Source organism: Palaemon carinicauda, chromosome 21, assembly GCF_036898095.1.
Source record: "Palaemon carinicauda isolate YSFRI2023 chromosome 21, ASM3689809v2, whole genome shotgun sequence".
Lineage (NCBI taxonomy): Eukaryota > Metazoa > Arthropoda > Malacostraca > Decapoda > Palaemonidae > Palaemon > Palaemon carinicauda.
Genome location: NC_090745.1, coordinates 98554675 through 98577426, shown reverse-complemented (window position 1 = coordinate 98577426; position 22752 = coordinate 98554675). Strand labels below are relative to the sequence as shown.

General features: G+C 38.9%; 1 protein-coding gene across 7 annotated transcripts in view; it reads right to left on the bottom strand.

Annotated features, from left to right (window-relative positions):
- Positions 1 to 22752, bottom strand: part of LOC137615350 (enoyl-CoA delta isomerase 2-like) — a 134994-nt gene that overhangs the window by 90619 nt on the left and 21623 nt on the right. For all 7 annotated transcript variants that reach the window (XM_068345165.1, XM_068345163.1, XM_068345160.1 and 4 more), the window contains exons 4-5: positions 4279 to 4409; positions 2134 to 2232 (exon numbers count right to left, since the gene is read on the bottom strand). In XM_068345165.1, coding sequence (XP_068201266.1) covers positions 2134 to 2232; positions 4279 to 4409 — 230 coding nt within the window. The remainder of the gene's footprint in view (positions 1 to 2133; positions 2233 to 4278; positions 4410 to 22752) is intronic.

Genomic DNA, 22752 nt, shown 5'->3' with positions numbered 1-22752 from the left:
ATCATTCACGTCCACCTCCTCTTCGTTCTCCGCCTTTCTTGCCCTGACCTCTTGGCAGGAAAAGGATCCTTACTGGTTTGTTTCAGTGCACTCCAAACTAAGTTCTCCTGAAGTCATACTTGGGAGGTCTCTGCATTGGTGAGGCTGTTGCCTAAGAACTAGCTGCCATTACCCATTGGAGAAGGGAGTCCTGGCTTGCCTTCTTCCAGTACTCAGCCACTGCTTTAATGTAATCGACATTAAAGAGAGAGGGTCCTCCCATCAATGAATTGCATAGTTTGAGGGCTTTCCACCCTCAGCAACTGTCCGAGAAACATAACGATAACCATAAGGCCTCTTTCATGATATTGTAATTTCTCATCTGTTTTACATATGGCGGAGGAAGTAGTAGCGATTAGCCTCCTGTCCGCAGGAACTGGGAGACTCCTGCAACTTGCGCATATGCCCTCTTACTGGCACTTCTACTTCAAGATGCCCTACACCTTTTACGCCCTTCTGCCAGTGATGTGGAAGGAATCTATTGACCCCTGGCCCGAGACGCTGAAGGGGGAATTATCCAGAAGTCAAATCCATAGAGGATCATCTGTCCTATACGGAGTCCCCTTCCTGCCTTATAAGGGGGCTCATTGAGTTCACAACCCATCGTGAATTGTGAAATACCAAACTATGGATTTCATCACTATTTTCAGAAGAATAATTCATTTCTCGTTTTGTGTATTAACTTAATTCTGTGAAAGATAAATCAGTAAAGAAAGAAATTCATTATCATTTTCCTGCATCCTGTCTTTTGAGGGATGTAAAATTAAATATCATAAGAAGTGATGCACTGAATCATAACTTTAAGATATTAACAACTCAGTTTAACTTATATAATAACCAAAATTAATGTGAAGCTTCAATTACAGTCAATTTTATTACCAGATTCTTCACAAGATCCCGATCCCTGGATGACTTTGGGGCAAAACAGGAGGAGGCACAACCTGCACAGGAATCTGTCTAGGAACAGCGCTCCTACTTCCTAGATCAGTTAGAGGAGAGACTTTCACTGAGGAACTAGATACCTCTAGAGGTACAGTACTGTACAGTATTTGGCGATTACTTGCTATCAGTACAATTATTGATGGTAATTGGCCAGGACCGGTAACTACTTGCTGGACTGCCATGACAAGTTTATGAAACCTTGAAATATCCTTCGTTTTCGTAGGAACACTCGCAAGGGCACCGTGGGAGTGCTTGTGCTCAGGAGCTTGCCTGGGAGAAACTGGCATTGAGATTGCTCTTGGAAGAGAAGAGTTAGCATGGAAAGACCAAGGCGACAAAAAAGGAAGCCAGGGTTTTTTTGCCTTCGAGGAAGACCCCGAAGGAGAGGAATCCCTTTTGGACTTCTTACTCCGTCTGCCAAATCTCACCCACTGGGAGGATGGCCATTACCGATATTCTTCACAGGGCGAGTCCTACTTATAAGAGCGACCTCTGCAAGCAGGACACAGGGAAAGAGTATCGGTATCTACTGTGGATATGAAGGTGCCATACTGGCGCTCTTCAGGCCCAGAACAAGTCCGCATAAAGATCCGCAAGAGAAACCAACAACACCCGAGATGAGAAAAAGAAAAAACTAAGTTATTCAAATAAGCAGTTAATTGTTTACGTTACAATTAGAGACTATGTCTGCATGCCACTGAACCAAAAGCAAACGTGGCGGTATAGCACAGTTGTACGTAAGTGTGAGTGGGGTAGTTAGTACTATCCCCTAACCCCCCACTAACTAGTGGTGGGTAGTTATACCTCGTTAAAAGCCTTATGGCTAGTTTCCAGCTTTGCCAAAAGTACATTCCCTATAAAGAGCGAAATGGTTTGTATAGGGTGTTGGAACAAACAAAAATGAATTACAATATGTAACGATAATAAATGGCCGTAAGTACAGAACTAAGACATCTACTCTTTGAATTTCCTCAGTATGATAGCTGGAAAACTTCAACTGTACTCTCTTCCTATGAGTAGTATTTCTGTGATAAAATCAAGTGGAATTAAAATTGTTCTGAGACATCTTAGAAGGTAATCAATAAGACATTAAATTTATATGAGTTTAGATTCACACAAAAAATATGTAAACTAAAGCGTACCTCTACTTACTTTTCAAACCTGTTGACGCCTTTTTTGCGTAACAAGGCTATTTTCCCTTCATCTGTGTCTGGATCAATACTATCTGATACTGATGATGATGGTTCCTCCCTGAGAATATTCAAAGGATTAATAACTGAAGTATCTTTTAAAGAAATACAAATAAAAACAGAACTATGAAAGTCCCTCATGAATTACATTATCAAGAACCTAGAATTAAAATTAGTTTCATACCATTGCATGATGATGGGGAGATATCAAGAGAGACATGCACGCTAAAGTTGTTGGCTAGCACAGCAAGCTAGTGAGTAACTAACTCCCAGCTAATGCTATAATACATTAAGGCTGCATCAAAACTGGAAGGGACTAAACATAGCTGATGAGAATATCTTTGTCTAAACAACACATAAAACTTTACAGAAAATTTTTCTGCTTCCTATTTTCCTAATATTCTTTATTTTAATGCCTTGTTTTGGACTCCCATTAGGTTATCACTTCAATAAACTTGAAAAAAAAAAAAAAGTTAAAAGTTCCCTCCATACACTTTTCTTGTGCGTTATAATTTCAACTTTGCAGTAAGTTTTAATGAGGTATCCCTATTCATAACTATCTCAATAAACAGATTACTGATGTTACTTGCATTTATCAGAGTAAAAGGGGATGAACAATTTCATAGCTTAGCATTTATGAGGGAAAAAACAGTGAATTATCAATATACAGTAATACACCACCCTATGTAGTTCATTGGTTCCAAGAGATCTGATATAAGGCTATTTTAGACTTAGGTCCCATTTTCACAATGTAAAGGGACTTGCATGTTCCCTATACATATACCACTGTACCTATATTTCATAAAAAACAGATACCTATATTAACAAGCTTCCATGTGAAGAACAGTAGAGTACAGCAGAACACTTAATCATTATTTTACAACACAGGAACAGATGTATCATGAATTTTATTTTTGTATTTATCATTTAAGGATGAGCGACGTAATGTCTTAAATGACGTCGAGGAGTATTACTATACTGTATGTAGAACATATAATATACAGTACAAACAAGTATTCAAGAGTATGTGTTTTCTCCTTTCCCTTTTATTAAAATTAAATTGTACTAATAAATATTTAGAAATACAGTATCATTATCAATGGCTTTAACATTTCAGAAATAGGATAAATACAGTATTATGAAAGTAGTAAATGGGATTTTTGTTTTGCCTAACTGGAATTAAAGGATATAAATGCTCTCAAAAGGATTCCTTGATGTTTTAAATTCTAAAAAGCTGTCCATAATATTCCCATTAGAAAAAAAGCCAGGCCAACATCCTTCTCTTTACATTTATGCCAAAGACAAAACTTACGCTAGCTCCAAAGCTTAAGAGAACCATTATGGGTTTCAAAATAATTTCCATACACCTCAACTTTCAAAATGTTCAATTAATTGGAGTTTGTCCTAATCACTGCAAGTCAAATCAGAACTATAACTTTCCTAAATAAGCATGTCTACTATAATTAATTAACCTATCTTTGCTATTAATAAAATTATTCAACAGTTTTATAGGATTGGTAATGCATATAATATTGATAACACTTTCATTTAAAGATACAATAGGCTCAATTACAGCTGCAGTCAATTCACAAGTAAGAAATCCCTCAAAATTCCCTTCCAGCCAGCTTGAGATTTGATATGTCAGGGACATATTGCTTAATCATTAAAGAAACCCAAGCATGATCGGGAATGGCCTGCTTAGTAAGAACCAAAAGCATAGTAAAAGTTTGAATTGGAGGACAAACAGTCCAGGTTATAACACCAGGAGCACTAGTGAATATAGAATCTCTGATGATTAAAGATAAATATGATATTCACATCAGGTTGGGATAAAAATTATAAGATTACTATAGTCTGTGCATCTTGACATCTTAAATTAAAGAGTATGACTTATTTTAAGGTTTTCATTATTTATCAGATTTGGCCACTTACTACAAAAGGCCAGGGCCAAGTATATCCATGACTTCACCACAAAACTGGTCCAAAAATGAATTGAAAATTCTAAACAGTTTATACTCAAAAGATTAAACTTGCTTCTTTCAACTAATTCAGTAAAGAGAAATAAACCCTATGTGATTAAGTTAAGAATTCAACTTAATGCCCTCACTCTTCAGCTTTCATAAAAGTTCCAAGGTCATTCCCAGAAGAAAAATATTTTCCTGTCCCAGTTACAACAGTTATGACTGTTTTTGGGTCAGCTCCAGCTTCAAGTAATGCTTCCATGAAACTATTGTACATCTGAAATCAAGGAAAAGTTCCATTAAAGGGATATTCAGCCTTATCGAAACTTCTCTTTATTATCAGTTTTCCAATACATTTTTCACCTCTATCATAATTAGTCAAGTGTAGAAATCCAAATCTTGAATTACAGTTACAATGTGTAAAAGTAAGGAACCTTTACAGTTTTCCCATTATCATAATACAACACAGTTTATGCAAAAGTCAGCTAAAACCCTGTTTATCTATAAATTAAAATTATCTCTTTTAGAAAAACTATGAATTTTAATGCAACTTGTATTTTTCCTAGATATACAAACCTGAGTCATTTATATGGGTTTACTCCAAAGTCAATTTACTATGACCAGAAAGAAAGAAAAGGTGCCTAACTGGTAACTACAGTATATAATAGGCTACTAGGCAACTCCACTGCTGGGCAGCATCATGTGTTACCAGTGTTGCCAAACCCGCGGTTTACCCGCCCAATTGGGCTACTTTTGAACACCTTACCGCGGGTTATAAAAGAGTGCCGCTACTTGCCTAAAATTGGGCTACTCTGGAAGAAATAAACCGCGGCGCCAATAAATAGTTTAAATGGTCTTTACAAATGCAATTTCTTTTATAATAATTTCAAAGTGGAAATGTAGACCGATTATTCTATTTCAAATTTCAATAGTTCACAGACAGTTTAAACCATCGTTGTAGAGTCAAAAACAAGATTAACCGACACGCTAAATCAGTTAATGGGCAGGTATTAACCCAGGTCAGATTCTTCACTCATAGCTTCATTGTCTGCTGAGTACTGGCATTATTGTACATGGTACGCAAGCCCTGAAGAGTACATGTACCATAATTATGGTACATATTTTAACCCTGCATACAATGTCTATCAGCTTTTTTTTTTAAAGTGGGAAAAGGATAAGGAAACTGTTAATTTGTGATTGACTAAACAATCAAACGTGTCACAGATGCAATCAACATATCCAAAACGACTTTGTTTCCGATTTGCAAGGAAAATTGGGTCAAGGCTATTAAGCACACTGATAACATTATAAAGGAAGATATGATAAATGACGCCTGTATTAGCTAATTCATTAAATCTTTTGTGACAGAACTAACTTCATCGGACGAAGAGTCACCATAACCACGTTTGCTAACTGAACCTTTGTTGTAAAAACTTTTTTTTTTCCATTAATTGAACAAATTCTAAAACAATACAATCACCAATGTAAATATACTATATTAAACTTAGTTAATTGAATCCTCTTATGATTATGTTGAATGAACTAATCTCTTATTTTGCTAATCTTAATTTTGTTAAATGTCATTCAACTAGTATTTAATTTTGCAAAAAAATTATACGGCTTTATTTTCTGTATTTTTGAATAAAAATTATGTAAATTTTTCGATATCATACTCTTCTACAAAAGCTTAGTTGATTGATTTCGATCTCCGCCCTACTAATCTATTTCTATAGTATATAATATCAATAGTTTTTAGTACCAATTTAATGATGGCCAAGTTACTATAATTGGGCTACTTTTGAAGCAACTGCCACTACTTTTGAGGCTTTGCACCGCGGTTTGGATGTCAAGTTATTTGGCAACCCTGTGTGTTACTACAAAGCAAGATTCATTCTATCCTGGTCAACCCTTGAAGGATGGAGGAGGTGGGACCTTTGCATAAAATGACCCAGTTTTGTATAGCTAGAAAAAATAAAATTTGTATTAAACATTTGTAGTCTGTTCCTATGCAGATACAAGCTTCCCAGTTATTTAAATGGGGAGTCTTCCATAACTGGGAGGAAGTCTTCGTCAAGAGGAGGTCCCCTTAAGCTCTATATCATAAAAGAACAAAGTAATACCTAAATAAATAAACAAAAATTTTGACAGTCCACTTGGCTCATGAAGAGAGTCTGTTCCCTCCAAGTCATTGACCCAAATAGAGATGAATCAATAACAAGAACAGGTATCAAAAGGATCATGTCAATAAGACATAATGAACAAAAAAGGTTATCCTTACCTGAGTAAGTGAGAGTACTCCCAGGTCCACTGTTTGGAGGAGGCAGATATAAGCTAACTTGATCCATTTTTTCATACCCTTACAATGAAGACGATACATGATGCCATGACAAAGGGCTATGTCTCCTGTAAGAGCAAGGATTTAATTAGTTGCTGTCCCCCAACAATATGACTTTAAGAAAAGGTATTCAGATATCTCCAGGTACCTTTTAAATAGTGGCCTGTGAATGTGGTCTGCCTCTTCCAAAACCCTGCACTAAGGATCTGGACCAATGAATGGTTCTTGCAAAATGCGAAGGTTACGACAAGACCAGGAATACCATGTGCTCGATGGGAGGTCCCTGGTGGTACTTCCCCCAAGGATTTATAGGATCTCCTAATAGTCTCCCGCAACCAAAAGCAAATCATGTTTTTAGAAAATTCCTTTTTGGAGCAACCAGTACTGAAGAACAGATTAAAATATTAGGTCTGAAAGGAGCTGTCCTCTTCAAGTCTTCAGGTATTTCCTGACTGCACTTACGGGACAGAGTAACAAATCATCAGTTACCTCTTTGAGAGTCGAGATCATGAAAGTCAAATCTGGTGTCATTAATAAAAGGGTTTTAGGTTTTAGCCACAAACTCAGGAACAAAAGAGAAGGATAATTCTCTCCACACCTTTGAATGTCAAATAAGATAACATAAGCAGTGCAACTCACTTACCCTCTTGGCTGAGGCTAGGGCAAGAAGGAAGAGTGTTTTTAGGGTTAGATCTCTGCCCAGGGCTTTATGTAAGGGTTCGTAAGGTGCCACCTTGAGGGATCTAGGAACCTTAATCACATTGAAAGATGGGGGTTTGAGTTCCTGAGGAGGGCAAGTCTGTTCGAAGCTTATGATGAGAGCTGAGAGTTCCCATGAGGAGGAGAGATTGAGTCCCTTCAGCTTAAAGACTTGGCTAAAGGACGAAAGATAGCTTTTTATTGCTGTGACTGAAACTCGTTCCTCAGGAACACTAAAAAGTCTGCAACTAGTCTATGGCACCAATCCCAGAAACTTAACAACTTGGCCTGGTAGACTGCTGCAGAAGACTTTCGATGGTATCAGGAAAGCCATTCCATAGTCTGTCCCCACAAGTCTCTCTTTCGAAGAAGATAATGGATAACCTCCAGCCACAAAGAGATAGTACCACCTCGAGATCCAGCAGGTATGGATACCCCTCTGCTTGGGGCCACTTTGAAGCAATTAGTGTTATTTTGTCTTCTTGGGACAGGCGGATTCTGTTCAGTACATGATGAATTAGACAGAACCAAAGAACAGCATAAAAATCTAATCCGTCACATGGACCATAGCATGTGAGCTCTCAGAAGCTTTAGCAACAATACCATGGTACAACAAACACAATAAGGAGAACTGCAAGGGTAATCCATATAGAGAAAGTCGTAAACATAGTGTGGCAAGGATGAAGAGAAGCCTCTTAACGTGACCAGGAGAGAAGCATGGTTTGCCTCGCAGTAGCTTTTGACACTGCCCAGCAGTGGAGTTACCTAGTAGCCTATTATATAGCTACCACTTAGGCAAATTTTCTTTCTTTCTGGAAGTAGTAAATTGACTTAGGAGTAGGCCCATATACAGTTCTGTATTTTAAATGACTCGGAAATTTGTATGCGCATAGGAACAAACTTATTTTTTTCATAAAAATTCATCATTTATATATACTGTACAGCAGTTCCACATACAAGGACTTTAGATGCACAGATATGAATGCATTTTTTTTTCCAACAGTAAGATCACTAGTAATTGTATGAATGAGGCCCCTAAACTGAACTCTATATTAAGATTTCTCAGAAAATGTACAGGTACACAGTCTTTTCTCCAACAGACAAAAGACCATTAGTAGCTCTAGAAATGAGGCACCTTGTTAAGCATGTCAATATAATCATTAGTTTATATAGTCTCTTCTCAGCTTTTACCCATTTCCATATGGAGGTCACCGTTATGAATAAGTTGTCGTCATCAATTTCTGTTGTGTTTTGTTTTCTTTAATACCTTTCCAAAGCAAATCTTTCCCTACACAATCACATCATCTCTTTCTTGGTCTTCCTCTCTTCCTTCATCTCCGAACTTCCATTTCCATTATGTGTCTTCCAACATGATGTTTATCCCTTCTTAACAAGTGTCCATACCATCTAAGCCTTCCTTCCTGTATTTTTTTTAATACTTCAATCATATTAGTTAATTCTCTTACATACTTTAAATCCTATCCTCCCTTACTACTCCAGATATCCATCTCAACATTCTCTCCTCTGCTATATCCATCATCTTCTCCTCTGTCTTCCTCATACTTGCTGTTTCTGTTCCCTATAAAATGGATGGTCTTACAACTGTCCTATGAAACTTTCCTTTCGATCTCGGAGGAACTTCTTTATCACAGAGAACCCCAGATGTAGACCCCCAGTGGTTTCATACTGCCTGGATTCGACATCTCCCCTTATGATCCATCCTTCCATTAACATCTACTGTGGATTTTAAGTACTTGAACTTCTATACTCTCTTGATTTCTTCCCCATCCATTTTTATGCTCAGTCCACCATCTTCAGTAATACTTGGACACATATAGTCAGTCTTTGACCTGCTTAATTCTCATTCCTCTATAGTGCTGACCACTAGTGTAATCCAATTACTATCTCAAATCTGCCTGTCTCTCCAACACTGCTTCTCACTCTAGTATGCATATTCCTGTACATCTGAATAATTCTGACATTATTCTGGTACCATCTTCTCCCTCAAACATCTCCATATTTCTTGTCTTGGTACTCTGGCAAACACCTTTTTAAGGTCTATGAATACCAGATGAAAGTTTCACTGTTTTTCTCTGCATTCCTCCATCAACTGCCTTACGCAAAATATTCCATTCCTTGTGCTGCTTCCTTCCATAAATCCTAATTGTTCTTTCTCTATATATAACTGATCTATTTGAACTTTTTCACAGATCTTGATATACTTCATTACATTTTATCCTCATTTTTTATACAGTACATTATATAGTTTACTGATACTGTACAATATTTGTTATTTCTCTACTTCCCTTTTACAATTAGCTGCTTTCCCTATTGGAGCCTTTGGGTTTGTAGCATTTTGCTTTTACAACTACAGAAGTAGCTTGACTAGTGTAATAATAATAAAAAAAAAGAAAAATACCAAGTTTATTTCACATAGCAGCAAAGTTAGTCTGCCATTAGATGACTATGTAATGATCAAGAAACATGAGCCCTCACTCTGATAGAATTCAAAAGTTTTGACTGAAGTTAAATTTATAAGTAACCATTGATCCTATTCCTATCTATTCAAAATAGCTTCTCCTCAATCTTGTTAACAAACATGCTGGTAAAAAAAAAAAAACCCATATCATAAATATAATGACATAGTCAAGAGATAATAGCCAAAAGTAAATTATGTTATGAAACCCCGTCATGCGATATTTATATCACCTTTGACTTACTAAATAGATATAGCTGTGTGTTTGTTTGATATTAATAAATGCATCACACAGCATACCGTACTGTAATAGTGTACTGTATAGCCAATACCATTTCAATGATTGACATTTATGTGAACCAGTTTTTGACTGGTTAAAATAAGCAAAGTCATCAAAATATCAAACTACTGAACAAAAATTATGAATAATAATTGTAGCAATCTATTAGTCAGCCTTCATTAATCGTGGGTTCTTGCTTCGTGGCTTTAGTTTTTCGCGTATAAGAACAACGCAATACCTATAAAAAAAATCTTATCAGCGATAAAATTTCACGCTTCGCCCAGCACATCCGAGCTCACGCGTCTTACTCTGCCCCACTCTTTCTCTCAGCCACCTTACGTGTACCACATCTCGCTGAAGCCGCCTCCTAACCCACGCTGTATTCTGCCCACCTTTGCCTTTACTCCAATATCATGGCCCCCAAGCATGCTCCGGCTACTTTTGGTGAAGGGTCTGCCAAACGGCAGTGGAAGGTCATGACTCTTGAAGAAAAGGTAAAATTGCTCGACAAGTGTAAGGAAGGGATGAAGAATACTGCCATTGGAAGACTTTGGTGTTAACGAGAATACCAAGCAGTATACAGTGAAGAACTAAGCAAATATTCGAGCTGCAGTAGCAGCTAGTGCGCCTCGCAGCACTAAGACTGCCTCAAGGGTGAAGGAAAAGGGCATGCTGAAAATGGAGAGTGCATTACAAAGGAGTATAGCCATTGACTCACTCGCCATCCGGGAGAAGGCCAAGTCTCTCTATCGACGTTTCTCGGAGGAAGGCCCCAGCTGTCGACTAGCCAAGGTGCCACAACCTCACAGACGCCTTTCCAAGCCTCAGCGGACCATGTGGCAGCTTAAGATGCTCATCGAGGAAAAGGGGTACGCTCCAGAGCAGCTCTGGAACATGGATGAAACCGGGAAGTTTATGGACATTTTATATTCAAAATCAGCTTCAAGTAGCAAATGTTAAAATCTCATTTCACATTACTGTAGCATGACTTAACGTTGACACGTGTTTGCCGTAATTTACAATATTTTTGCTAGGTTCAAATTATTTTTCGATAACCTTTAGTTACTGTATAAAACTGTACTGTACAGCATTTGGCTTATTATTTAACTCTGCATTTTGAGTGTGCATGATTGTTCAAACCTTGTTTTAATTTCACTAACATAGACATGTGACTGCCATAGATGCGTTCAGTACAGTTTTACGTACGATCTAGTTTGCCATTTTGAATTTTTTTTGGTACAGTACTCTCAGTTACTGTACACTATTTATTATTAAAATCTTTGACTTTTGAGTGTGCATGAATTTTAAAATCTCGTTTAATTTACCTAACGTAGAGATGCGTGTCTGTCGTAGGTGTGTTCAGTAAGGTTTTACGTACGATCTAATTTGGACATTTTAAATGGTTTTTTTTTTTTTTTTTTTGGTACTTTGTTACTGAACGATACTGTTTTTGACTTATTAAGATCTTTGCATTTTGAGTATGCGTGAATATTCAAATCTTGTTTAATTTCCTTAATGTCGAGACACGTGGCTGCCATAGATGCATTCGGTAAGGTGTTATGTACAATTGGCCATTTTGAATAATTTTTTGCTACTGTACAGTACTTAATCTATTATAAAATCTTTGCGTTTTGAGTGTGCGTGAAAGTTCAAACTTTGTTTAATTAACAGAGAGACACGTGTCTACCATAGGTGCGTTCGGTACACTTTAACGTATCTAATTTGGCCATTTATAATATTTTTTTGGTGCTTTCAGTTACTGATTGGCACAGTATTTGATTTATTATTAAAATCTTTGCATTTTCAGTGTACGTGAATGTTCAAATCTTGTTTAAATAATCTTCCTAACGTAGAATAACAGGCAGCACAGCTACAGTGCTGTATTTAAATGTAAATATTTATTTTTTATTTTTTCACAGGCTTTTTTGGAAGAAGATGCCTCAAAAGACTTTCATAGATGAGGAGGAACACCGTGCACCCAGCTTTAAGGCAGCAAAGGACAGGTAGGGTAATGGTGTTAATTTTTCTCCGTTCTTTTCTACAGTACTGTACTGTGTATACGTAAATCTAAATACGAGCTGTGAAAATTAATTTTTACAAGTATTTCTACTTTATAAGTACTGTATGGGGGAATAGAGTAGGTGGATGTAAAAGGGAGGTAGTGAGGGTTGAAGAGCTAATAAAACTGGGGGTAAAAAGTAAATATCAGGAAAGGTTGAAAATGATATATGACGAAGTGAAAGTAAGAGAAACTGGCAATTTAGAGGAAGAGTGGAAGTTAGTAAAAGAAAATTTTGTTGGGATTGCAAGTGATGTGTGTGGAAAGAAGGTTGTTGGAGGCAGCATGAGGAAGGGCAGTGAATGGTGGAATGAAGGAGTGAAGGTATAAGTGGAAGAGAAAAAGAGGGCTTTTGAAGAATGGCTGCAGAGTAATAGTATAGAGAAGTATGAAAAATATAAAGAGAAAAATGTGGAAGTAAAGCGCAAGGTACGTGAGGCAAAGAGGGCAGCTGACCTGAGGTGGGGTCAGGGATTGGGTCATTCATATGAAGAGAATAAGAAGAAGTTTTGGAAAGAAGTGAAGAGAGTAAGGAAGGCTGACTCAAGAATTGAAGAGACAGTGAAAGATGGAAATGGAAGGTTGTTGAAAGGAGAGGAGGCAAGGAAAAGATGGGCAGAATATTTTGAAAGTTTACTGAATGTTGAGGATAATAGGGAGGCAGATATAATTGCTGTTCCAGGTGTTGAGGTGCCAGTGATGGGAGATGAGAATGAGAGAGAGATTACAATAGATGAAGTGAGGAGAGCACTAGATGAAACGAGAGTATGAAAAGCATCTGGTATGGATGGTGTGAGAGCTGAGATGTTGAAGGAGGGGTGTGTGACTGTACTTGAATGGTTGGTGAGATTGTTTAATATGTGTTTTATGTTGTCAATGGTACCAGTAGATTGGGTTTGTGCATGTATTGTACCACTATATAAGGGTAAGGGAGATGTGCACGAGTGTTGTAATTCAAGAGGTATTAGTATGTTGAGTGTAGTTGGAAAAGTGTATGGTAGGGTAATGATTAATAGGATCAAGGATAAAACAGAGAATGCAATCTTAGAAATACGGGGTGGTTTTAGAAGAGGTAGGGGTTGTATGAATCAGATTTTTACAGTTAGGCAGATATGCGAGAAATATTTAGCAAAAGGTAAGGAGGTGTATGTTGCGTTTATGGATCTGGAGAAAGCGTATGATAGAGTTGATAGGGAAGCAATGTGGAATGTGATGAGGTTATATGGAGTTGGTGGAAGGTTGTTGCAAGCAGTGAAAAGTTTCTACAAAGGTAGTAAAGCATGTGTAAGGATAGGAAATGAAGTGAGTGATTGGTTTCCGGTGAGAGTGGGGCTGAGACAGGGATGTGTGATGTCGCCGTGGTTGTTTAACTTGTATGTTGATGGAGTGGTGAGAGAGGTGAATGCTCGAGTGCTTGGAACAGGATTAAAACTGGTAGACGAGAATGACCATGAATGGGAGGTAAATCAGTTGTTGTTTGCGGATGATACTGTACTGGTTGCAGACACAGAAGAGAAGCTTGGACGATTAGTGACAGAATTTGGAAGTGTGTGTGAGAGAAGGAAGTTGAGAGTTAAAGTGGGTAGGAGTAAGGTTATGAGATGTACGAGAAGGGAAGGTGGTGGAAGGTTGAATGTCATGTTGAATGGAGAGTTACTTGAGGAGGTGGATCAGTTTAAGTACTTGGGGTTTGTTGTTGCAGCAAATGGTGGAGTGGAAGCAGATGTACATCAGAGAGTGAATGAAGGCTGCAAAGTGTTGGGGGCAGTTAAGGGAGCAGTAAAAAATAGAGGGTTGGGCATGAATGTAAAGAAAGTTCTATATGAGAAAGTGATTGTACCAACTGTGATGTATGGATCAGAGTTGTGGGGAATGAAAGTGATGGAGAGACAGAAATTGAATGTGTTTGAGATGAAGTGTCTAAGGAGTATGGCTGGCGTATCTCGAGTAGATAGGGTTAGGAACGAAGTGGTGAGGGTGAGAACGGGTGTAAGAAATGAGTTAGCAGCTAGAGTGGATATGAATGTGTTGAGGTGGTTTGGCCATATTGAGAGAATGGAAAATGGCTGTCTGCTAAAGGTGATGAATGCAAGAGTTGATGGGAGAAGTACGAGAGGAAGGCCAAGGTTTGGGTGGATGGATGGAGTAAAGGAAGCTCTGGGTGATAGGATAGATGTGAGCGAGGCAAGAGAGCGTGCTAGAAATAGGAATGAATGGCGAGCGATTGTGACGCAGTTCTGGTAGGCCCTGCTGTTGCCTCCGATGCCTTAGATGACCGCGGGTAGCAGCAGTAGGGGATTCAGCATTATGAAGCTTCATCTGTGGTGGATAATGTGGGAGGGTGGGCTGTGACACCCTAGCAGTACCAGCTGAACTCGGTTGAGTCCCTTGTTAGGCTGGGAGGTAGGTAGAGAGTATAGGTCCCCTTTTTGTTTTTGTTTCTTTGTTGATGTCGGCTAACCCCAAAAATTGGGGGAAGTGCCTTGGTATATGTATGTATGTAAGTAATGTACTGCAGTTTGATGAACTGTAATTCTAATGTACCCCTTTCTATCTTCTCCAGGTGTACGTTGATGTTGTGCGGTAACGCTGCCAGCCATCTTATAAAGCCTTATTCATAAGTCAGCAAGGCCCCGTGCACTTCAACGCCTCAACCTACATTTGTTGCCTGTGTATTGGATGTAGAATAAGAAAGCATGGACGACATGCGAACTTTTTCAAAGCTGATTTCAAGGATGCTTCTTGCCAGAGGTCAAGGACTACCGTGATAAGAAGTGCCTTAAGTTCAAGGTTCTCATCACCCTCGACAGCACTCCCGGACATCCATCCAACATTGGTGTAATGGAGCCTAATGTTCAAGTGATTTTTTACCTCCGAAAACCACTACCCAGATTCAGCCTATGGACCAGGGAATAATCAAGAACTTTCAGGCCCACTACAGCCAGCGTGTGATGGCAAGACTCCAAAATCCCACCGACAACGACCTTGACCTCAATATGATGGACTACTAGAAGAGGTTCATGATAGCAGACTGTCTGTCTGTTGTCCAGGAGTCCTTCTAGGATGTACAACCAGAGACCATCAATGCCTGCTGGAAACGTGTGTTGCCAGGGTGCGTTAAGGACTCGAAGGCTTCACTTCTGACGAACCCTTTAACCATAATTTAAAGAAGATCGTCAGTTTGGAGAAGAAAGTCAAAGCAAAAGGCTTCAAGGAAGTTTCTGAGGATGACATTTTGGAATTGTTAGATGGCCATGACCAAGAATTGACTGAGGAGGACCTTGCAGACCTACTCCATTCAGCGAGTGAGGAAGAGACGGCGGCGCCCGGTGAAGCAGATGAGGAGGAAGAAGGCATCACCCTTGAGAAGTTGCCAGAGATGTCAAGGATATTGGAGGACTTGAAACAGAGGGCATACAGTATGGATCATTCATTGGTGAGCTCTCTGAAGTTCATGCATGCGATGGATGAGGGTTTCGCCGGCTACAAGAATATGTTGGACGAGATGAAGTGGTCGGCGAAGCCGCTTACCATCACACTGTTTTTCCCCCATCGCCCAAAACTGCCTCCGCCAACCACCGAGCCTGAGCGTTTACCATCACCACCACCTGCTCAAACGACGGAATCTCCAGCCCATGACACCATCCTCCAGCAACCCCTCTTCCACTGATAACCCTCCTCCGGCAACGCCACCTCCGGCAACCCCACCTTCAGAGTTAACGAGTGACGATGATGGCGTAGACAACACTCCTCCCCTTGAATGGTAAGATTTTTTTTACGAATAACTTTCAATTTACATTTCATATATCTTTTGCTAATAATTTTTGCTTTAAGTATATTTATTTTAAGTAATTAAATTGAGAAATTAAATTCAGACAGTACAGTATATGCAATACAATACACTAGATAAAATTTTAAATTTATTCAAATTAAGATGTTGATTTAACTTTAATTACTGTACTGTACAGAAAATCAGTACTGTACATGTAATAATTTATATTGTAATGTACAGTACAGGTATTTTTTTTTTTTTATAACTTACTATCCAGGGATTAGTTTGAATTTTATTTTCTATTACTGTGTACTGTACTAATCAATTTTATATTATCTTTACAGCAGAGATTACTTGTCCATGTAGATGTGTCATGCTGTGCAGTTAGTCCCTTTATCGTTCATTTCATTCATTAACTGCACGGCATACTGTACGTCTGGATCCACCTCACCCACTGGCTTTTTAGCGGAATATTTTTCGATAAGTACATGTACAGTACTGTACTGTTAAAAGTACTGTACTTACTGAGTCTTAGCAATAAACTCAGGGACGAAGCTGAACGTTACCTCCCACCGCCATCCCCTTGAATGGGCGATGTCATACGAGAGTCCATGAAGTTCGCTAACTCGCTTGGCCGAGGCCAAAGCTAGCAGGAACACTGTCTTCCAGGTTAGGTGGCAATCTGATGCCTGGCGTAATGGTTCATAGGGAGGTCACTTCTGAGACCTGAGAACTCGAACCACGTTCTATGGGGGAAGGTCTCACTTCCGACTAAGGGCAGGTAAGTTCATAACTAAGTATGAGTAGAGAAACTTCTAGCGATGAGGAAATGTCCATTCCTTTGAGTCTGAAGGCTAGACTTAAGGCTGAGCGATAGCCTTTCACCGCCGAGACTGAAAGGCGCATTTCTTCCCGCAAATACACGAGGAACTCCGCTATTGCTGGAATAGTGGCATCGAGTGGAGAGATACCCCTTCCACGACACCAACCACAGAAGACTTTCCACTTTGCCTGGTAGACAGATGCGGATGATTTTCGCAATTGTCCAGACATCCTAATCGCAACTTGTTACGAAAATCCTCTCTCAGCGAGGAGATGCTGGGATAGTCTCCAGGCGTGAAGTCGTAGCGAAGCTACGGCTTTGTGGAAGATGTTGGCATGTGGTTGTCTGCGTAGATCGTGTCGTGGAGGGAGTTCTCTCGGACGTTCCGTTAGGATTGATTGATTGATTGATTTAAAGTTTTCAGGCATCCTGACATCTAAGGTCATTGACGCCGATAACATTTAATTTATGTATACAAAAATAAAAAATAAAAAATAAAATAAAATAAAAAATAAAAGATTACAGTATTCAATTAAAATCATAAAAGTTGAATGTCATAAAAGTTAAATATTTTTCAGAAGACCTGCTTCTGAAATAAATCTAAAAATGCCACTTGCATGGTAGGACACATCATTTCCAAGAATCTTGGCAAGGATGAACCTGCCACCCTCACCTCGAGCCTCAAACAAATATCTATTACTGTTAGAGGTACTAAACAGTCGTCACAATACGGTTGTTGTTGGCCCTTCAGCAGAAACTCGTGTGTCAACCGAGTGTGACCAATACGGAGACGACAAAGAGACGTCTCCCATTTTCGGGGCATCATATTATACCTCCAAGGAGATATGTCATTTGTTACCTCTCGCATTTTATTGCCATCTAGGCTATCCCATTGCTGTTGCCATTTTTTGCAAACCAATTTCTTGATGTCAGGTAAGAAATCATTACAGGGAATGGGATACCTTCTTGGCAGCAACTCTGATGCAGCCTTCTTAGCCAGTGAATCTGCCTTCTCATTCCCAGACACACCTACATGTGCTGGAACCCAACAAAATTGAACTGTTATACCTCTCCGTCCAATAATAAAAAGCCATTCTAAAATCTTTAAAACTAGAGGGTTATTAGAATTAAAAACTTCTATAGCTTGAAGGACACTCCTTGCATCGCTAAAGATTGTAAAATTACCCTCCTTCTCCAACGCTATTTTCTCAATAGCGGTTAATATGCCATACAGTTCGGCAGTAAATATGGAAGCGGTTAGAGGAAGTGCACCTCTACAATTAAAACCATTACTATGTACTCCAAATCCAACGCCAGCATCAGATTTGGAGCCATCAGTATAGATAAAAGTTGATCCTCTATGTTCTTTAACATGTTCATTAAAAAGAGACCTGGCTTCTAGGTCTGACATATTCTTCTTACCTCCAATAAAATATTTACAAAAATATATCTCTGGTAACTTCCAAGGAGGCGTTGATGATACCTTGAATGGAAGTACCTTATTTCTAATTATATCCAGACTATTTAATAATCGTTTCACCCGAAAGCCATAAGGTTGAGGAGATTTTGGGTACAACTCAAAGTATGATGCGTGTCTTACAAGGATTGCAATCTGAAAGGCTAGAGAGTTAGGGAGTCTTTGCAATCTAAACCAATACCGAATAATGGAAGACATTCGGTAAAGGTCTAGAGGTAACTCTCCAGCATCAACAAGGAGACTTGGGATAGGCGAGGTTTTAAAAGCTCCAGTAGACAATCTAATACCTGCATGATGTATAGAGTCTAATATTTTTAACTGGCTTGGGGTGGCTGAAGAATATATTTCACAACCATAACTAATTTTGGAAAAAATCAAGGCCTTGTATAATTTTAAAATAGTATTGCGGTCTGCCCCCCATGATGTATGGGACAATACTTTTAAGATATTCAGAGCTTCAACACATTTAGCTTTTAACGCTTTTAGGTGAGAAACCCATGTAAGCCTACAATCAAATATCAAACCTAAAAATTTAGCTTCTCTTGCACATGGTATCCGTTGACCTTTAATGTATATATCCAGGTCTGGATGTACTCCCCGGATACGACAAAAATGGACAATGGTAGTTTTACTTGTCGAGAACTTAAATCCATTCATGTCAGCCCACTGGATAATTTTATCAATAGAGTTGGATTTTTCTCTCAACCATTGCCATTCTAGTGCCAGCAAATGATATTGAGAGATCATCCACAAATAATGTTGAGAGAACATCCTGGGGAATGGCTGAGGATATCCCATTAATTGCTAGTGCAAAAAGGGTTACACTCAGCACACTACCCTGAGGAACTCCTTCTTCCTGGCACTTACTCTCTGATAGAGTTTCCCCCACTCTCACTTGAAAAACTCTACGTGAAAGAAATGCCTGAATAAATAGTGGCAGCTCTCCTCTCAATCCCAATTCATGAATGGTTTTAAGTATACCATATCTCCATGTGGTATCATATGCCTTTTCAAGGTCAAAAAATACTGTCACATGGTGCTGTTTGGAAGCAAAGGCTTCACAAATAGAAGACTCAAGTCGTATTAACACATCAGTTGTTGAGTGCATTTTTCTGAATCCACATTGAATCGGTGATAAAATTCCCTTCTTTTCAAGGTACCACATCAGCCTTACATTGACCATCTTCTCCATGATTTTACATAAACACGAAGTCAATGCAATAGGTCGATAGCTTGCTGCTAAAAACTTGTCCTAACCAGGTTTTAAAAAGGCTAAAATAATGGCTAGTTCCCAAACACTTGGGTAACTATGATCATGCCATATTCTATTAATAATACTTAAAATAAATAACTTTGTATTAAAATGTACATGTTTAACCATTGCATATGGAATTCCATCGGGTCCAGGAGCTGTATCGTTGCAAGTAGCGAGTGCGAAATCAAGTTCTCTTTCAGTAAAAGGAGAATTATATGATTCTTCCCTTCCTGTTGTAAAATTTAAAATTTTCTTTTCTTCAATGCTCCTGTACTGGTGACCAGGAGCTGCTACACTCTTGCACGATACATTTGAAAAATGGTCAGCCAGGGCATTACTAACTTCATTTCCTTCAGTCACAAACTGACCATTCACTTTCAACACTGGTGGTGGGTTCGGGGTAAATTTGCCTGCAATTTTTTTTATTTTCCTCCATACAGAAGATGGTGGTGTTCTACTATTAATGGAGGAAACAAAAGCCACCCAAGATTGGCGTCTAGCTTCTTTCATGGCACAACGGAACTGTGCTCTACACTTTTTGTATGATATCAAATTTTCATCAGTACGGCGTCTACGCAATCTAGTCAAGAGATTTTCTGGTGGCTCTGTGCAAGGCTGTTAATTCTGAGGACCACCACGGGACTGGTCGTCTTTTGAATAGTCCTGTGGTTTTGGGAATCGAATTGATTCCTGCTGTATGAAGAGTTCCATTCAGTAGGTCTATGGCATCATCGATACTTTCAAACTTTTCTGCTCGCCCTTCGACTTCACTTAGCTCAGAAAATTTAACCCAGTCTGCCTTGTCTAGATTCCAACGTGGCGATCTTTGCAAAGGCGGACCCTTGTTGGTGTTTATAATGATTGGTGCATGATCACTAGTATGCCAATCATCTAATGTCCTCCAATCAAAATCAAGAAGGCAGTTAGAGCTTGCAATTGAAAGGTCAATGCATGACAAAGTACCTGTCTGAACATGGAAGTGCGTGGGCTCTCCTGTATTAAGGAGCCCCACATCCTCATTCTCCACAATTGATGAGATAATATTGCCCCTTGTGTTGGCCAAAACATCACCCCATAAAGGATGTCTACCATTCATATCTCCCAGTAGGAGAAAAGGTTGAGGGAGTTGTTGAATGACTTCTGCTAAATCATCATATAAAATATTATCATTTGGAGGTAAGTACAGAGAGCATATTGTATATTTTCTTCCTATATCAATTTGTACAACAACTACCTGCAGGGTTGTACGTATAGACATGGGTATTTGGGGAACATCTCGACGAATGTACACGAGACTTCCGCCATGGGTCCCTGCTTGTTGATTATAAGGTGTTCTATAGCTAACATACTCTCGAGGACTAGGAGTGTTAGAATCAAGCATACTTTCCTGTAGACATACAATTATGGGGCAATGCTCATGAATTAGGAGCTTAAGTTCTTTGTATTTCGCCCTCAAACCCTGACAGTTCCATTGCAAAATGGAGGAGAAAACTATGGATTATTTCTGGAAGACATCTAGGATGAGGTCTTCCCATTAGCAGTTTTTAATTTAACATTATTACCAGTAGGTTTCTTCAGAGGTGGTCTTGTTATGTTGGGTTTTACATTTGTGTTTTTCTTTGTATTCTTTTTATCTATTTGTTGAGGTGGATGGTGGACCTCAATTTGATTTTCTGATTTATTCAGTTCATCTTCTGGTTCATTAGAAACATCAAGGGACAAAACATCAAATTTATTTGATGTCATAACCTTAACGTTTCTAATGGAGGGTGGAGAGAGAGATGGAGTCTCTCTCTTTTATGATTAATAGATGGTGGGATTCGAGGTTTTTGCACCTTTCCCACAACAGGTGCATCAGGTAAGTTAGTCTTAAGTGGAACCTCCATCAGATCAGGCAAGGACATGGCCTGAGAAAGGTTTGTATTATTTTTTGTAATGGCGGCTGAAGGCTGTACAGCAATGGGCAATGACCTAGTGTTAATACACCGTGGTAAAGCCTCAGGAGGTAATATGGTTACCTCGTTATTTGACATTTTGTCAGATAGTATACTTTTTTTTTGAGCTATTGGCAGTGCTAGGTTGGTTTGATTTTAATGCCTTAGCATATGTATTTGATTTATTTAATAGTCTTTTGGCATGGGTCACACTTATATGTTCTAAGTTTGATTTGTTGAGGGCAGCTTCCTCCAACTTATATAGCTCGCAGCTCTTGTCTGTGGATTTGTGATTCAAGCTGCAATTTAAACACCTGGCTCCAAGTGCACACTCTCCATGGTAAGATTTGGAGCAAATACCACACATCTTCTCATTTTTGCAAACTTTGGACGGGTGCCCAAATTTAAAACAATTAAAGCATTGCAATGGCTTCTGCTTGAAGGGTCTTATTTTAATCCTTTCGTTCTCGATAATAATATGAAAAGGTACATCAGCATCCTGGAACGTAAGGATTATCATTGATGTACCTGGGACTTTATGAACTTTCCATACATTTAATGGACACATGGCCAGTATCTCCTCCTCTGTAAAATCATATAGATCTCTGTTAAAAACTACGCCCCTTCCGTAGCTAAAATTTAGGTGGGGTTTGACATCTAACTTAATGTCATCATTACTTATTTTCATATTGGACAATATTACCGACTGTGTACTGGATTTGGCATGGATAAGGAAACTATTTTTTCCGAAACGAGATATATCGCCTGGTGCAATAGTTCCTACTTTTTTCTGAATCAATTTGCATATTTTAAAATAATTCCCTGTAACCCCCTTTGATTCAACTATAAGCCACATCGGTGGTTTTGGATTTCTCTGGGAGGGCATAACTAAATCTGCGTCTTTTTCCAACCAATCGGCAGGCCTGTACACATCCAAATCTTTTGATACCTTATCGCAGAGAGCAGCCGCGACATTCAAGTTATTAATTTTAATATTGTTCAAGTTACTTATTGCACTAAATGCTTCGTCATAACTACTATAAGATATCCATGAATACCAAGTTTCAGCTTCAAGTTTCATCCTTATTTCTTTTATGCATCCATAGCATTCAAATGCTTTACATAGATCATCATAATTTGTCTCTACAGTATTGAAATTTGTGTAACATGGAGGATTCGAAGTTTCTTCGTGTTACCCAAATTACTCGATTTAGAAATATCAGTAGAATGGTCCTTTCCCGTTCCGAGGTCATCAACAGAGCTTTCCCTTATCACATTAGCAAAGGTCGTCAACAGTGCCGGGGGAGAGTCAGCGTATCCAGGGGATGGGGGTTCGTTCCTTAAAGAATCCATTAGACGAAAGAGAGAGAAAAGGGTTAGTTTGATGTACCTGCTCGAGAATGTTAGGCCATCACACGTCGGAAAGGAAATTTGCACTCTCCACTATCGGCACAATGAAAGTATACTTCCCAGATGGTCCACTCCATACCCTACCCGAAGGATAGCATCA